This window comes from Penaeus monodon, unplaced genomic scaffold, assembly GCF_015228065.2.
Source record: "Penaeus monodon isolate SGIC_2016 unplaced genomic scaffold, NSTDA_Pmon_1 PmonScaffold_291, whole genome shotgun sequence".
Taxonomy (NCBI): Eukaryota; Metazoa; Arthropoda; class Malacostraca; order Decapoda; family Penaeidae; genus Penaeus; species Penaeus monodon.
This window is the reverse complement of record NW_023657581.1, coordinates 82,119-101,463: the sequence shown is the minus strand read 5'-3', so window position 1 is coordinate 101,463 and position 19,345 is coordinate 82,119. Positions and strand designations below refer to the sequence as shown.

Sequence of the window (19,345 nt, the reverse complement as noted above, 5' to 3'; positions counted from 1 at the left end):
ATATATATTATATATATATATAATGAAATAATATATATATATATATATATATATATTATTTTTTTTTTTTTTTTTTTTTTTTTTTTTTTCCAAGTGCCTTGTCCCACAAGGACATTGGCGATCATGGATTTCCATGATTTTCTTGGCAATTTAGAGGGGTGGTTTGCCGTTGCCTTCCGCCCAGTGTTTTTATAGAGTCACCATCTCTATTTACCCGGTTCTGGGACCGGCACTGACTTGGGCTGGCTTGCATATTTTGTTTCCAGTCTTGGCCCCCAATTTCATTATTTCGTCACACCATCTTGTCATTGATCTGGATCTTGGCCTCTTTATGTTATCTATAGCCCAGTCTGTTACTTTTTTTGTTCATCTGTCATCCTGTCTCTGACATATACGACTTGCCCAGTGCCATCTTTTTCTTTTTGATACTCCCAAGTATATCTCCCCCTTTTGTCTGTTCCCTGATCCACATCACCCACATCTGATCTCTTAGGCAAATTCTAATAATGGCAAGGAGTCTCTTAGTATGTTACTGTGTCTGCCAAAGGCACTCCAGCCTTGACTGATGCATCACTTAATTTCCTCTTTGTTAGATGCGTTTGTCTGTACGAGTTGCCCTAAGTATATATACTTGTGCACTACCTCTAGCACTTTGCCTTGTACATGTATTTGTTTGAATTGAACTCTACTGTTGAACATGATCTTAGTTTTGTTCTTGTTCATCCTAAGTCCAACTTTCAGACTTTCTCTAATTAGATCATTTATTAGTTGCTGATTTAATTTGCAAATTCACTGACGAGAACAATATCATCTGCAAATCTTAGAGTTTAGGTATTTGTCTCCTGGTTTGATACCCTTTCTGTTCCCTTCTAGCTTCTGAATATTTCCTCAAAACAAGCTGTAAACAGTTTTGGTGAGATGGTATCATCCCAACACCTTTATTAATTGGTATCTTATTGGTTTCTGTGTGGAGCTTGATGGATGCTGTCTCATCTTTGTATATATCTTCCAATATTTTACAATATACCTCCTCTACTCCCTGTCTTCAAATAGCCTCTAGTGCTGCTGGTATTTGTGCAGACTCAATGCCTTTTTATAATCAGTGAATGCCAGACACAGGGGTTTCCTATATTTATTCATTTTTTCTCATATTTGGGGGTCTGTGGATGTGGGCTGTTGTTGAGAATCCCATGTGGAAGCATGCTTGTTCTCTAGGCTAGTTAGAATCCAGAGTGTCAGAGAGTGAGTTGTGATGACTTTTGTGAACAATTTGTAAGTAAACTGAAAGGAGGCTTATGGGTCAGTAGTTTTTTTAGATCCTTTTTATCCTCTTTTTATGTATCAAAATAATTGTTGCATTTTTCCAAACTTTTAGAGTTTTTCTGTTGAGAAGGTATTTGTTCAAAAGATTGGCTAGTTTCACTGTTTCCATTCTCCTACATCTATTTTAAGGTCTATACTAATTCTGTCTTCACCTGGTGTTTCCCCTCTTCATGTCTTTAAGCACTCTTTTTATTTTTTTGTGATGTTAGGGACTTCTCTTATTACCATATATGCTTCAATTTGTGGCTGTTCATTTGAGTTGTATAGATCCCTGTAAAAGTCTTCCACTACTCTTATTTCATTCTTATTATATGTCATTTCTGTCTGGTTTCTTTATTGCATACAATAAAGTTTCTCCCTATTCCGAGTCTCCTTTTAGTTGTTTTCATGCTGGTACCTGAGATCACGGTTTCATTTATTATTTGAGTATTGAATTTTCATATATCTCTCTTCATTTTATTTATAGTCTATGTTAGTTCAACTAATTCCATTTTGTCCTTGTTTGACCATACTTTCATTACCCTACATTTTTGCATAAGCTCTTTAGTTTCTACTGAGAGCTTGCTGGAGCTTTGTTTGACTTTCTTACTGCCTACTTCAAGTGCAGCTTCCTTTATCTCACACACACACACACACACACACACGCACACACACGCACACACACGCACACACACGCACACACACGCACACACACACACACACATACATATATATATATGTAAATATATATATGGACAGATAGATAGGTATATGTATATGTAAAGAATAAGAAATTAATTGAGAAAACTTAATAACATTTCTTTTTGTCTAATTCTAAAATAAACAATTAAACAAATGAACATATAAAAATAAACAACAAATTTCACTATATATCTTTTATTTTCATTACATTTTCACAATCTATAGAATGACAGGTTAAGTGACATGTCCCATATGAAATATAACAAAGTAAAGAAAGAAAGAAAGAAAGAAAGAAAGAAAGAAAGAAAGAAAGAAGAAGAAGAAAAAAAAAATATATCTATATATATCTATATCTATATATATATATATATATATATATATATATATATATATATATATATATATATATATATATATATATATAATTGCAGGCTTAAACTAAAATATTAACAAAAAAAAACTAAAGCTCAATATTTCTTAATTGCTTTCCTAATGAGTGCTAGCCTCTGCTTGTGGGCTTCTGTTGTCGGTGCCCTTTTGTAAGGTCGAAGCTCATCTGTTCCAAAGCCTGGCAACCACATGTGCCAGTTACGTTCTGTTGTGATGATAAGGGAAATTATAGTAATCAATATCAATAATGATAATAATAACAGTGATAACCATAGCATTACCAATATTGGAAAAGTTTTACACACAATCACAATAACAATAATCATTATTATCATTATCATTGTTAGAATGGTAATAATTAGTATGGCATTAGTATTACAATCATAACTGTAATAATGATAATGATAAGACTAATATTGATGACAATATAGAATGATATTGCTATTCATATGTCATCACAATTATCATCATAAAATCATGAGCATCATTAACATTATAGACACAATTAGGATACTTACAATCTATAGAGTACAGATGAAATATTACAATAGAACTACTGTATATATAAAAACTGTACTGTAAACAATGTGAAATACATGACCTTACCTAGGTACATTTGCACATCTTTGACATCAAGTGAACGTGCTCCTCGGTGCTTTGCCAGACGACAAGCTGCATTGACTGTGGACTCAATAAAATCATCAGCAATTGCAAGAAGCATTCTTCAACTTCCTTTCCAACTGTTCATTTGGGTCAACTTCCCTGACTAGTTCAGTGATTCTTTGTTTATTCAAGACCTGAGGGTATAGGAAGTCTTGCATGAGTACAATATATCAATGAGAGGAACATCATTAAATAACAGGAATTGCATGGATACCAAAAGAGTTGGCCCTTCACATTCCTACACTCCTTACAAATATGAAAATTTCATGAATATGCATGGTGGATATCAATAGACTACATTTTAATAAAAGACATTAAAATAATATTGTATATAACTCTCAAAAATATAAATAAATAAATAAGTTTCAATTTCAGCTCTGAATAGAAAAGAGACAATAAATGTCAGTACTCCAGAGCCCTGGGTTGAGCTGTCAGTTTTTCCTTTCTTGAAACTGCTTTTTCTGCTATTATCATTATTATTGTTATTTTTGCTGTTTTAATTTTTATTACAATTACTATTATCATTATTATTACTATTAGTATTATTATTACCATTATTAATATTACTACTATCATTTTTATCATTACTATTACAGCTATCATTTTTATCATTGCTATTACTACTATCATTATTATTACTATTAATATCATTGCCATCACATAATCATTCTGATGACAACAAAAATTATAATAACAATAATTCTTAAAATAACAAAAATCAAGTAACAACTACTGGCAAAGCTACAGATTTAAGGGGATTGTCCTGAGAAGGAGGGGTTCACCTGGCTAAAACTGAGTTAAGGGTAATTTTATACTTGTACAACCCTACTAAGAGTTACTAAGTAATTATACATTGTCTTGCATTATCTACAACTTACTGGGGCAGTTGTGTCTGCTGTAGCATTGTTTGATGCTGTGGGTGCTGGAACAGCTTGATTTGGACCTGTTGCCTTAACTGTTGTGGCAGTAGGTGTGGCAGTAGGCTGTGGGGTAGGTGCTGGGGCTGCTGCTGTTGCTGCAGCAACCATGGTAGGCTGGGCCACTTGATGGTTGACTGTCTGTATTTGTTGGCCCTGCACCACTTGCTGAACACCTGTCACTGTCTGTGCATTCATAATCTTAAAGAAAAGAATACAGATGTATAATGATCTGAAAAGCTACAAAAATCAGTGGTCATATTTCAAAAATAAAAGATATGAAAGCCATTTGTGATCAAGTACTCACCTGACCCTGAGTCAGACCAGTGGTAGCTGTTGCACCATGACCTATGGCAGCTGGGGCTTGGTGGACAACCTGTCCTTGCATGGCCTGACCTGGTACAAGTTGTGTCATGAGCTGCTGGCCCCCTAAAGTTGTCAAGCCTGAAGTTGTTGTCATTACCACCTGTCCTAAAGGGTGATAATACAAGTGATTTTATAAATAAATAAATAAATAAATAAATAAATAAATAAATATATATATAAATATAAATATATATATATATATATATATATTATATATAAAATTATATATATTATAATATATAAATATAAATATATATATATATATATATATATTTATATTTATATATATATATATTTATATTTTATATATATATTTATTTTTTATTTATTTATTTATTTATTTATTTATAAAATCACTTGTATTATCACCCTTTAGGACAGGTGGTAATGACAACAACTTCAGGCTTGACAACTTTAGGGGGCCAGCAGCTCATGACACAACTTGTACCAGGTCAGGCCATGCAAGGACAGGTTGTCCACCAAGCCCCAGCTGCCATAGGTCATGGTGCAACAGCTACCACTGGTCTGACTCAGGGTCAGGTGAGTACTTGATCACAAATGGCTTTCATATCTTTTATTTTTGAAATATGACCACTGATTTTTGTAGCTTTTCAGATCATTATACATCTGTATTCTTTTCTTTAAGATTATGAATGCACAGACAGTGACAGGTGTTCAGCAAGTGGTGCAGGGCCAACAAATACAGACAGTCAACCATCAAGTGGCCCAGCCTACCATGGTTGCTGCAGCAACAGCAGCAGCCCCAGCACCTACCCCACAGCCTACTGCCACACCTACTGCCACAACAGTTAAGGCAACAGGTCCAAATCAAGCTGTTCCAGCACCCACAGCATCAAACAATGCTACAGCAGACACAACTGCCCCAGTAAGTTGTAGATAATGCAAGACAATGTATAATTACTTAGTAACTCTTAGTAGGGTTGTACAAGTATAAAATTACCCTTAACTCAGTTTTAGCCAGGTGAACCCCTCCTTCTCAGGACAATCCCCTTAAATCTGTAGCTTTGCCAGTAGTTGTTACTTGATTTTTGTTATTTTAAGAATTATTGTTATTATAATTTTTGTTGTCATCAGAATGATTATGTGATGGCAATGATATTAATAGTAATAATAATGATAGTAGTAATAGCAATGATAAAAATGATAGCTGTAATAGTAATGATAAAAATGATAGTAGTAATATTAATAATGGTAATAATAATACTAATAGTAATAATAATGATAATAGTAATTGTAATAAAAATTAAAACAGCAAAAATAACAATAATAATGATAATAGCAGAAAAAGCAGTTTCAAGAAAGGAAAAACTGACAGCTCACCCAGGGCTCTGGAGTACTGACATTTATTGTCTCTTTTCTATTCAGAGCTGAAATTGAAACTTATTTATTTATTTATATTTTTGAGAGTTATATACAATATTATTTTAATGTCTTTTATTAAAATGTAGTCTATTGATATCCACCATGCATATTCATGAAATTTTCATATTTGTAAGGAGTGTAGGAATGTGAAGGGCCAACTCTTTTGGTATCCATGCAATTCCTGTTATTTAATGATGTTCCTCTCAGTGATATATTGTACTCATGCAAGACTTCCTATACCCTCAGGTCTTGAATAAACAAAGAATCACTGAACTAGTCAGGGAAGTTGACCCAAATGAACAGTTGGAAGAGGAAGTTGAAGAAATGCTTCTTGCAATTGCTGATGATTTTATTGAGTCCACAGTCAATGCAGCTTGTCGTCTGGCAAAGCACCGAGGAGCACGTTCACTTGATGTCAAAGATGTGCAAATGTACCTAGGTAAGGTCATGTATTTCACATTGTTTACAGTACAGTTTTTATATATACAGTAGTTCTATTGTAATATTTCATCTGTACTCTATAGATTGTAAGTATCCTAATTGTGTCTATAATGTTAATGATGCTCATGATTTTATGATGATAATTGTGATGACATATGAATAGCAATATCATTCTATATTGTCATCAATATTAGTCTTATCATTATCATTATTACAGTTATGATTGTAATACTAATGCCATACTAATTATTACCATTCTAACAATGATAATGATAATAATGATTATTGTTATTATTATCATTATGATATTGATTACTATAATTTCCCTTATCATACAAAGAACGTAAACTGCACATGTGGTTGCCAGCTTTGGAACAGATGAGTTCGACCTTACAAAAGGGCACCGACACAGAAGCCCACAAGCAGAGGCTAGCACTCATTAGAAAGCAATTAAGAATATTGAGCTTTAGTTTTTTTTTTTTTAAATATTTATTAAGCTGCATTAATATATATATCTATATATATATATATATAATATATATATATATATTATATATAATATTTTTGTTATTTTTATATGTTATTTGTTTATTTTTTTTTTCTATTTTCAATTTCTTCTTCTTTCTTCTTCTTTTCTTCTTTCTTTCTTTACTTTGTTATATTTCATATGGGACATGTCACTTAACCTGTCATTCTATAGATTGTGAAAATGTAATGAAAATAAAAGATATAGTGATTTGTTGTTTATTTTAATGTTCATTTGTTTATGTTTATTTAGAATTAGACAAAAGAAATGTTATTAAGTTTTCTCAATTAATTTCTTATTCTTTACATATACATATACCTATCTATCTGTCCATATATATATTTACTTATATATATATGTGTGTGTGCGTGTGTGTGTGTGTGTGTGAGATAAAGGAAGCTGCACTTGAAGTAGGCAGTAAGAAAGTCAAACAAAGCTCCAGCAAGCTCTCAGTAGAAACTAAAGAGCTTATGCAAAAATGTAGGGTAATGAAAGTATTGTCAAACAAGGACAAAATGGAATTAGTTGAACTAACATAGACTATAAATAAAATGAAGAGAGATATATGAAAATTCAATACTCAAATAATAAATGAAACCGTGATCTCAGGTACCAGCATGAAAACAACTAAAAGGAGACTGGAATAGGGAGAAACTTTATTGTATGCAATAAAGAAACCAGACAGAAATGACATATAATAAGAATGAAATAAGAGTAGTGGAAGACTTTTACAGGGATCTATACAACTCAAATGAACAGCCACAAATTGAAGCATATATGGTAATAAGAGAAGTCCCTAACATCACAAAAGAAATAAAAAGAGTGCTTAAAGACATGAAGAGGGGAAACACCAGGTGAAGACAGAATTAGTATAGACCTTAAAATAGATGTAGGAGAATGGAAACAGTGAAACTAGCCAATCTTTTGAACAAATACCTTCTCAACAGAAAAACTCTAAAAGTTTGGAAAAATGCAACAATTATTTTGATACATAAAAAAGAGGATAAAAAGGATCTAAAAAAACTACTGACCCATAAGCCTCCTTTCAGTTACTTACAAATTGTTCACAAAAGTCATCACAACTCACGTCTCTGACACTCTGGATTCTAACTAGCCTAGAGAACAAGCATGCTTCCACAGTGGATTCTCAACAACAGCCCACATCCACAGACCCCCAAATATGAGAAAAAATAAATAAATATAGGAAACCCCTGTGTCTGGCATTCACTGATTATAAAAAGGCATTGAGTCTGCACAAATACCAGCAGCACTAGAGGCTATTTGAAGACAGGGAGTAGAGGAGGTATATTGTAAAATATTGGAAGATATATACAAAGATGAGACAGCATCCATCAAGCTCCACACAGAAACCAATAAGATACCAATTAATAAAGGTGTTGGGATGATACCATCTCACCAAAACTGTTTACAGCTTGTTTTGAGGAAATATTCAGAAGCTAGAAGGGAACAGAAAGGGTATCAAACCAGGAGACAAATACCTAAACTCTAAGATTTGCAGATGATATTGTTCTCGTCAGTGAATTTGCAAATTAAATCAGCAACTAATAACTGATCTAATTAGAGAAAGTCTGAAAGTTGGACTTAGGATGGACAAGAACAAAACTAAGATCATGTTCAACAGTAGAGTTCAATTCAAACAAATACATGTACAAGGCAAAGTGCTAGAGGTAGTGCACAAGTATATATACTTAGGGCAACTCGTACAGACAAACGCATCTAACAAAGAGGAAATTAAGTGATGCATCAGTCAAGGCTGGAGTGCCTTTGGCAGACACAGTAATATACTAAGAGACTCCTTGCTATTATTAGAATTTGCCTAAGAGATCAGATGTGGGTGATGTGGATCAGGGAACAGACAAAAGGGGGAGATATACTTGGGAGTATCAAAAAGAAAAAGATGGCACTGGGCAAGTCGTATATGTCAGAGACAGGATGACAGATGAACAAAAAAAGTAACAGACTGGGCTATAGGTAACATAAAGAGGCCAAGATCCAGATCAATGACAAGATGGTGTGACAAAATAATGAAATTGGGGGCCAAGACTGGAAACAAAATATGCAAGCCAGCCCAAGTCAGTGCCGGTCCCAGAACCGGGTATATAGAGATGGTGACTCGATAAAAACACTGGGCGGAAGGCAACGGCAAACCACCGCTCTAAATTGCCAAGAAAATCATGGAAATCCATGATCGCCAATGTCCTTGTGGGACAAGGCACTTGGAAAAAAAAAAAAAAAAAAAATATATATATATTCATATATATATATATATTCATATATATATATATATATATATATATATATATATATATATATATATATATATATATATATATATATATATATATATATATATATATATATATATATATATATATATATATATATATATATATATATATTGTTACGCCGGCCGCCTCGTCTCTCTGCCACCAACACAAGGTAGGCTAGGCAGACGGCGTGCTATCCACAGGGTCGTGAACACTGAACAGCTCCAAGAGGCACCGAGCACCACAGCGTCCCAGAACACCAAGAGGGGAAACGCCACCTGGAGAGGCAGGGCACGAAATAAACACAAAATGACAGTCTTTCCTTTATTTACACAAGTTATTTACCTGTACACTTTTCTATAGGCACAATACAGGGGGGAAACCGGCATGTCACACTGCACGATACAGCTTATAACAGGGCAACACAAAGTTTATCAGGTCACAAGGACACACACGAGGTCTTCACAGGAGCAGCACCCAACTCCGTCTCTCCTGGCTTGTTCCTCCGCTCCTCCACTCACAGCCAGTTGCGTCATGTTTGCCCAGGTCCCTTCATGTTAACACATGCCCAGGTCATCCTTTTCATGTTAACACATGCCCAGGTCATCCTTTTCATGTTAACACTGTTTCGCACAGAGACAATGACCCACTGGCGTAGCACTATCCCCCCTATCAAGCAGACGACCCATCTGCTCTGATATATCTAAACATGAAACAAACTACAGAAAATTTAAATAAAATTAGTCCTCAGGAACAAACAAAATTCTTTCAAACAAAAGTAACCGTAATTGAAAATCAGTTCTCAGAAACACAAAAATCTTTCATCCAGTGCGGCTTTCTTCGCTCTCGCTGGGGTCGCTCTGGAGGAGGTGTGGGCGGCGGTAGATTGGCAGTGGCACCCAGAGGGGTATCTCCTGTCCCAAGACCTGGCTCATGGTCACCATTGACGTCTGCTGCATCGCCCTCACTGTCCAAATGCTCGTCCTCATCTCGGTCAACATCTGCCACGTCCTCATCGCCGCTACTGGGGCTAACGTCATCTTCTTTTTCACCATGGCCCTAGGAGTAGCTTCCTGGCCCATGGTAACGCCACAGCCGGTCCAGGTGGACAACAGACGGTCGTTTTCGCCCTCTGCGAATTCGATAGGTGACATCAGAAAGGGCCGCTACCACCGTGTATGGTCCTTCCCAGGGGCTCTGTAGCTTCGGCGAGAGCCCTCGCTTCCGACGCGGGTTATGAAGCCACACTCTGTTACCTATGTTGTACCTCACTTCCCTCATGCGCCGGTCATAGGTCTCCTTCATGGCATGGCTGGCTACCTTGAGCTTGCCACGCACTCGTCGGTGCACCTCCGCCAGGTTAGCGGCGCTCCGGTGCGCCAAGTCCTCGAGGAAGTCAGGCAATGGCCCCACACCAACCAACTCGCTCCCCGACGACTCTTCTGGACGCTCCACTTCCTCACAAGTGCCCAGCTTTGCACCAGCTGGCACCTTCTGGGCCTTATCGGAGAAGTTAGCTACCAACACTGTAACTAACCCCTCCCCTGGTCCAACAAGGCTCCGCCCAACCGCTACGCCATCAGCCAGCTGCAGGTTTTGAATGGGCTCCACGAGGCCCTCTACTCCACACATCACTCTTGACAGTCGACACTGGATTCTAGACTCTGTCCTGGGGGCAAGGTACAGTCGCTCAGCCGTAACTACCTCTGCACAGCCAACCTCTGGAAGCAAGGGCACATCTTCACCGTGCACCCTCACCAGCTTCCGTCCATGGTCGACACATGCCTTACTCTGCGTCAGGTAGTCAAGGCCCAGCAAGCAGTGCTCGTCCAGATCGGCCACATACACCGGCAGCCGCTGCACCGTGCTGCCCACGCCAATACGAGCCTCCACTGGCCCCTTGAGCTGCACACAATGCCCCGTGACACCACACAGTCTCTGTGGTGCGTCTGGAAGTAGCATAGTGGCCAACATATCAGGCTGCACTAGGGTCTTCTCAGCCCCAGTGTCCACTGTCAGGCGGCATGGCTTCCCATCTACTGAGCCCTCCACCTGCATCGTGCTCGTTCGACGGCAGCTTACCCAAGTCAGGGCCCGGGAACCGAAGACGGTTGGGTTTCGGCCCCCTTCTCCAGCCTGTCCGAGTTTTCCGCCTGTACCACTTCCTTAGCCTTAGGACATGCACTCGGATGGTGACCATACTTGCCACAGTCCTTGCAGCACTGCTGGAAGGCATCAGAATCCGTCCGGTTGAGAGGACGTGTTCTCCGCTCCCTCCGACACCGACTACGTCTGTGCCCTTCCTTACCGCAGCCCCAACACAAGCCTTGAAAAGTGCTCGGGCTCACCTTCCTCACTGCTATCTTCTCCACTTTAGCCTTCCGGCCCCGGAGGTCATGGCGGGGCTGAGCAGCTGGCCCTAGGCCACTCGTTGCCTTCAGGAAGGCCTCGAACTCCAAGGCCCTCGCCAGCGCCACCTGCAGGTCCTCAGGGTGTGCCTGCTTGACGTAGATTTGCAGCTGCTGGTCCTGCAAAGTGTCAACCACGATCATCTCTTCCGCAGCCGCAGGGTACGACCTCCTTACCAGCGCCTCCACATCCTGCGCCAGCTGGGACAGTGTCTTGCCACACTCACGAGTCCGCTTCTTCAAGTGGGCCCGATATACCTCGGTCTGGTGGTGGTGCCCGAAACGGCGTTTCAAAGCCTCCGCCACGCTGGTGTAAGAGGCATGTTGGGATGGCGGCAGATGGCCCAACACTTCCACCGCGGGGCCCCTTAGCGCTGTTACCAGCTGCAGGGCATTCTCTTCCTGGCTCCAGCCCTGGGCATATGCCAGCATTTCAAATTGGGCGACATATGCCTCCCAAGTCACCTTTCCCGTCGTACTCAGCTGGCTTACGCTTCACAGAATGTCTGGAGGCCGAGGGGCTGCGGGGTGGAGAACGCGTGCCGTGGACTAACACGCCTGGGGGGGAAGAAGGGGGTGAGGGAGGCAACGAGGCGGGTTGACCGGGTCCGAGTTTGCCGCCACCTATACCCAAGGGAGCGGTTCCGATGGGTCCCCAGCCTTCTGCAGCGACCACTGGCTCCGACACGACGCTGCGAGGCCCGGGGGTTTCCTGCCACGGACCCCAGGCAGACCCCAGTAAATCTGACACTCTGGCATCTGTTGCCAGAACCTCGTCTGCCTTCTCTGCTTGCAATGTTACTACCTCGTGATGCCGCCTTTCCTCCTTCACTTCCTCCCTCAGGTCCTGAACCTCACCCTTCAGAGTCTGCACCTCCTCCATCAGTTCACTCTTCACGCTGTTGCAGGCCTTGTCGGTGTACTGCTGAGTTTCCATCTTCACAGATGCAAAATTGCTCTGTAGCACCTCAACAAGTCGGCAGAACTGTTCCTCTGCCTTCCTTGCCTGCATCTCGACGAGATGGTGTGCCTGCTTGCGTTCCCTCTGTGCCTGCTCTTCTGCCCTTTGTGCCATTTCCTCCCTCATACCGGCCAGCATGGCAGTGATCAGGTCCATCTGGCTCGGCTTCACCTCACTCGTACCTGCCTCAGTCAAAGCCTCCTCTATCATGGCTGCCGCCATCTTTGGACTACATAATAAATCAGCGCATCTCACTGATCAAATATCACAAATCCCATTTCTGACACCATTTGTTACGCCGGCCGCCTCGTCTCTCTGCCACCAACACAAGGTAGGCTAGGCAGACGGCATGCTATCCACAGGGTCGTGAACACTGAACAGCTCCAAGAGGCACCGAGCACCACAGCGTCCCAGAACACCAAGAGGGGAAACGCCACCTGGAGAGGCAGGACACGAAATAAACACAAAATGACAGTCTTTCCTCTATTTACACAAGTTATTTACCCGTACACTTTTCTATAGGCACAATACAGGGGGGAAACCGGCATGTCACACTGCACGATACAGCTTATAACAGGGCAACACAAAGTTTATCAGGTCACAAGGACACACACGAGGTCTTCACAGGAGCAGCACCCAACTCTGTCTCTCCTGGCTTGTTCCTCCGCTCCTCCGCTCACAGCCAGTTGCGTCATGTTTGCCCAGGTCCCTTCATGTTAACACATGCCCAGGTCATCCTTTTCATGTTAACACATGTTTCGCACAGAGACAAAGACCCACTGGCGTAGCAATATGTATATAAATATATTTTTATATATATATATATATATATATATATATATATATATATATTCATATATGTATATATATATATATATATATATATATATATATATATATATATATATGTATATATACTAAGTCTAGATTAACATTAGCCTCTCTTAACACCAATCCTTCTTCTACTGGTCCCCATCCTTCTACTAACTCCACCTCTACATCTTAAATACTATATTTAGCTCCTTACAGCTCCTTACTCTACAAACATCTTAAATACTATATTTAGCTCTTTATTCTGACACTCTCCTCTTCTAGCAATGTTTCAAAAAACAGGTAAAAGGCAAAGTTTCCTTCTGCGGCTGCCCCAATCATTTCCGTCTCGTCACAGTTACATCTGGAAACCAAGCTAAAGCATTACCAACTCTGACTATCTTCACTGGCAAACCCATTCCAGCCGAACCTCATCCCACCCTCAATACTTGTATCAGAACTGTCTCCATCTCCCCAACAAACTGCCCTGTCTATGACAAAAAATGGTCAGATTGTAAAGAAGACTTACTGGCCTGCTTCATGGACTATCATGCAGTATCAGTACAATGCTACATTACTCCCCCTAGAAACCCTTATAAGAACACCACCAACATTGCCAAGATCACTTTCCGTAGACAAGACCTCCCCTTTAATTTTTACATTGGTGGAGAATCCCTGTCCAATCATATCAACCATATTACATTCCCACTTGTACCCCTTATCTCCCCTAGTCACATTCTTTTGCCATTCTAAATTCTCTAGACACTCTACCGCTGCCCCAACACCTTCCCTTCTCTCTTCTCGCACTACCCGCACAAGACAGTCTAAACGTTCCACCCCCGCTCCTGCCACACTCACCTCCACCTACCTCTACCTCTACTCCTCAGACACCAGTTTCCTCCCCCCCTTCCCCCCACCTCATAAGAAAACCTTTGTTTCTCAAAACTCCTCAACGAACAGAAACTCTTGGAGATATATAAAATTATTCCTTCGGGTCCCAAATTGACACAGAATCCCCTCATCCACCCTCCAATTTCACAACTCTCACTCCCTCCGCACTCTAAAAGACTGCTGATATCCATCCTCCAACTCATATTCCCCCTACACCCCTTCCTCTTACTCCCTCCCAACAACTTTCCAGCTCCACCTACATTAACCCGCCATCCACCCCCACTATCCCTTCCACTGTCTCCTGGATACACAACACGTAATTACTTATGCCACCACCTCCTACTCCCCCCCCATACTACACCATCTCCCCCTCTCATTCCTTATCTCACCCCCTAGCTCCTTCCCCTTCAAATTCTCCAACACGCACTGTAACCGTTATCATTCGTAGATCAACTAAGTAATAGCTCTCCTACATTGGCATATTCGCGGTTTTCGTTCTCACATACTTGACCTTTGTCATATCCTTTCGTATAATCCATTTATGTTCTGCCTTCTTTCAAAGCACTGACCTTGCACAGTTATTTGCATCTTTCTTCGTCTCTGGTTCACAGTCTACTTCTCCCCTTCCCACCGCATTGACTTTGTTGCCTTTGAAACTAATTTCCCAACTCCAGCCATCTTTCCTCATAGTTGGTGATTTTAACTGCCGCCACACTCTTAGGGGTGATTCCACCACAACCTCCTGTAGCTGATCCCTACGAACGCTTCCTCTCCACAACTAACCTTGTTGGAGAAGCTTAATGAGGAGCCGAGACCTTGAGTAGAAGGAGAGTCAAACTCAGAGGTGCAGAGTGGTCTGTCTAATTTTTGTTCGTTCGTTCGTTTGAGATTTGACAAGTTATTGCTTCGCCCGGGCCTTCTTGCATATGGCCCAGCCTGTGTCAGCTATTTATGGCCCAGCCTGTGTCAGCTATTTATGGCTGTCTCATTTTGTTCTCTGACACTCTATGCTTACCGTGGTGGCGGGATTGCCAGCAGGCGCTCCTTGATGTAAGCATGCGGCATAATCTCTTTACCAGCCCGGCAGCTGTTGTGGGCGGACCTTGTCTCAGAAATTGTGTGTGCCCACAATTCTGTAACTAATGTACCAGCGTAGCGTTCGGCTCGCCACAGCGCATGCAAAACCTGTCTTCATAGTCAATTGTCTCTATGATCTGCTATGCGTAATGGTAACCTAGTCTGATTCTGTGAAGAATGACTTCGGTAACTCTATTTACTGCTTCAGAGAGTGCTAGTGGCTCATAGCCTGTGGCATCAGGGTACCATCTGGTCGATGGGGAGGTGATGTGAAGCTGCAGGAGGAAGGCACGAACTGTAGCATTACACTTCTGCCTTAAGATTTTTCGGCTCGGTTTTATGATCATGGAATTTGGGGGCATGCTCCTGCAAATGTCAGCTAGTCTGTCAGCAAGCTCATTCCCTCTGATGCCCATGTGGCTAGGGACCAGTTTATGATTATTATTCTACCCTGAGCAAGAATCCTCTATGCTATGGTGAGGACAGTGGTCAGGAGGTAGATGTTGTCTTTGGGTGAGCTTTGCTGTAGACAGTGAATGGCTGCCCTGGAGTCTGTATGTATGACCACGTTTCCTTCCCTCTGGGACGCGTGGGCTAGGCTCCTATGATTGCAACGCCTCTGCTCGTAGTGAGGAGGCCCCATGGATTGTGTGGCATCCCTTGCTGCAAAACCGGCGCCTGCAGAGTGGTTTAAGGGATCGACTAATCCATCCGTGAAGTAGGTTCTACTACCTGGAGGATTGATGGCTGCAATGACCCTCTCAGCTTCTGCCTTTAGACTAGGCATGCTGTATTGATTCCTTCTCCTTGACAAGTTCATAACAGAGAACTCGATCAAGGTATGTGCCCACGTCGGGGCTTCAATAAAGTCAGGGCGGGGGGAGTCCATGCCTTTTGCAAGTAGTTGCTCTTTGAGGTGATAGAGTATCAATACCCTGGTTGTGTGAGACAGCCTGGAGTTGTTTACAAACAGCTTGTGGTCTTGTTCAGGCATCTGAGTATTTTTTGTCTCATGTTTGTGTTCCTGGGAGTTTGGACATTTGGAACTGAGCTGCCATTAAATCAATTTGTGATTCCAGGGGGAGAAGGTTTGCCTCCATGAGGAGGTTGGTGGCCTCTGTCCACCTTAGGTGCGCCAAGGTGGACAGTTTCATTTTGAACTGTCTCCAATTTTTCTCTTAATCTTGGTTTTGTGGCAATCAGAAGCATAGTCCACTATGGGATGGATGACATGTACATAGAATGATCTTGGGTTTTTATTTTAGCTCTATGTTCCCCCCAGACATTGCTCTCATGACAGACAGTCTTGCTTTTGGTTCAACCAAGTACAGGGTTCCCTTTTTTTAAGGAGAGGGTCCGGTCAATCATTGCCCCAAGGTAGGAAGACCTGGAAACCTTTAAGTCCCTTCCGTGGTCTCGAATTTTCCCCCGAAAATTTTGTCTCAGACCCTGTTCCCTCTGGTCAGGGTTCCTAATAGCAATAGGCTTACTATTTTAGAAGCCTCCCCAGGTCAGGGAAAATACCACAGAATGGCGTACTGATTGCTTAAGGACGTGGATGCTGGTGTGTTTTTTCATGCCCCCTTTTGGGAACCCCTGGGGATTTTATTTGGGGGGGGCCCTTTTCTTGGAGGTGGTTTTAGTACCATCCCTCGGCCCCTCTTGTCCAAACAGCTAAAGGGGAGAGATGGGGGGGGACTTCTCTACTCCTTGGTTTTGGGATGGGATATGATGGCCCCCCTTCAGCTCTGAGGTAAGGGAAGTTTTTTAGGACTTGTTGATGAGTTGCAGGAATGCAAGCTCACCTGCCAGTCCTAGGTGGGAAATGATGGGGTACGAGATCCCATCAGAACCCGGGGTTGTGCAGAAACTATTTTTTTTATAGGTTTGTCTTCTCAGAGAGAAGATAACATCTGAGTTATTGGGTTCGACTGCCGTTTCTCTGATATGAGCAAGTCTGCCTGGTTGTAGGCGTTGTTGATTTGCCCTCAATTCAGCTGGTAGACTGTTGCTGAGAACTCCTGCACCAGTCTTTTGCTTCTGATTGTGGGACGTGGTGTTTGCACCCCGGGGTTGAGCGGCTAGTAGGTCGCCTGACTTAAAGTACCAGGCGTCTTATAACTCCTGGATAATGGCCGAGTTTTAGGTATAGTCTGTGAGGCTGCTTGATTTATGGTGTAGTGATATGTAAGCAAGATTAACCCTCGATCCTTGGTACGAAATCTAGCTGCCACCACCTGGTTAATTCGTCCAAGAACGCAAGGTATTATGTACTTAAAGGGAGAGGCATGTTGAAGGGTGTAAGCGAAGTTATAGAAAGCAAGTGTAAGTGTATAGAAGTTACCAAGGCACAAGGGTCAACACTGGTTAGCGTGGTTATGTCCGAGATGCAGTGCGTGTCGACCTGAAGTCGATAGAAGTAAGATTTAAAGATTTGAACTCGTGCCCATCTGAGTCTGGATAATCCCATGGGTTATGCCATGATTCAACCCTGGGGGCTCCCTTTTTCTTGTGTTCCCTTAAATTCCCCCTTATGCTGTACATTCTATATACAATGCAGAGTCAGGCAGGAATCTGGCGTTTCTGAATCAACTCAATTTAGACTGGAAGCGGAGGGGATACATGATGGGGTCTAAAAGTATTAAATCCATCTTTATTTCAATAATACAAGTTGAAAGCAAACAATTAAAATACATTAAACACTAAAAACTGCCAAAACCACTGAGTTAGAATACAAAACACTTAGAATGAGATAAAAAAAATTAGTCGCAAAAGAGAGCACATCACCCTATCAAGATTCAAAGAAAAAAAGATATGCCGCCTTATCGCCTATAGCTTGTACTTTTGCGACCAGACCAGGAACCCATCACGACTGCCAGCCTCATGAATAAAAATGCTCTCTCCTCCTTTGACCTGGCTGTCCAGGACTATTTTAAAACCCCTCCCACAAGTAGACTTGTAATAAGAGGGAAATCTCAAGTCAATCCAGGTGAAGGTGGCATTCCTCTTAAATGAGTGCGGTGTCTTCCCCCTTTTTCCGAAAAAAAGTTTTTTACATGATGAAAAGGCCAAGTTGTAAAACCAGCCATAAAAAGTAGTTTTGATTAGCTAAAATGACATTATAAAAGGAAAAAACCCTACTATATAGCCCCAGACATAATAGTGTGCTCTCCTATGTGGATGGAATAAAAAAGAAAACGTGAATAAAAATTTTAATAAACTAATTAAAAACAAAGAAATATACATAAAATGGCAAGCTGATCAATAAAAGCATCTCTCTCGTCATCATTCCTGGACCGTATACAGTCAATGAGGGCCCCATGTTTTTCAAGCGAAGGGGCAACTCTTCTATTCTAGAGTTCCTCTGTCTGGTTGGAGATTTACTAAAAATTCCTCCCCACCAAAGTCCGTTAACTCCAAAAGGCGGACTCCAATCTGTAAGCTGAGGAAATGGCCAAAAGACTTCTGAAAAAAAAGAATACATTACTAAAAGGTCTTACATAGATGACATCTTACCTTTTTCTGTCTCTTAATAAGGTTAGATGTGCACGACCAAAGGGAAAAACTCCAAAACAAAAATCCAAAATCTGGGACAAAAAAATGCCCGCAGGAAGGTGTGACTGGCCAATTTTCTTCACATTACTCTACCAATCTGGGTCCCAATTCACACCCAATTGACTCAGGACATGCAGTCTCACTTGAAAGGGAAAGTATGGGGCGATCTGGTTAAAGTGATAGTTAACCTCATTGTATGGGGTTAGGCTCCCGGGGTAGGTAATTTAATGGCCCAATCTTCTTAAAAATGCGAGCAGGTATACTCCACCTTGGTCCCAATGCTTGGCAAACCACCTGGACGGCCCGGAGTTCCAAAGCAGGACAAGGTCTCTCTCTGCAGCCCCCTAACGGAAGCCGCCTTTCTAAGGTGGGGGGGCTTGAGGTCCCCAAAGATCTGGTGAGCCGGACCAGAGGGCTACCCATACTGGAGAGGTCACCTGGTTCATTCCATCTTGGACCAGGGAGAGCTCTCCCATGTGTGTTTGCCGTGCGTGGATCCCGTATTACCAGGAGACAGGAGCCTGGAGGTTGAGCGATGCTGCACGCTGTGCCCTGCAGCTAGCAAACACACCTCTTTGGTCCTTTTATTCTGGTTAGACGGGTGGCTTGATCAAGGCCCGGTCAAGTCTGGTCAAATATGGGTAGGGTCAAGCAGACACTATTTC

At 41.5% G+C, this 19,345-nt stretch overlaps 1 protein-coding gene across 1 annotated transcript; it reads left to right on the top strand.

Moving 5' to 3' along the window:
• Positions 1 to 4,716: 4,716 nt before the first annotated feature.
• On the top strand, positions 4,717 to 13,910 carry LOC119570490 (transcription initiation factor TFIID subunit 12b-like; the record flags this gene model as incomplete). Its single annotated transcript, XM_037918202.1, is given in 6 exon segments — positions 4,717 to 4,880; positions 4,987 to 5,226; positions 5,970 to 6,162; positions 6,505 to 6,633; positions 6,865 to 6,875; positions 13,443 to 13,910. Coding segments are annotated over 6 exon segments (1,205 nt in total), but the record flags the coding sequence as incomplete, so codon positions are not given.
• Between the last annotated feature and the right edge of the window lie 5,435 nt (positions 13,911 to 19,345).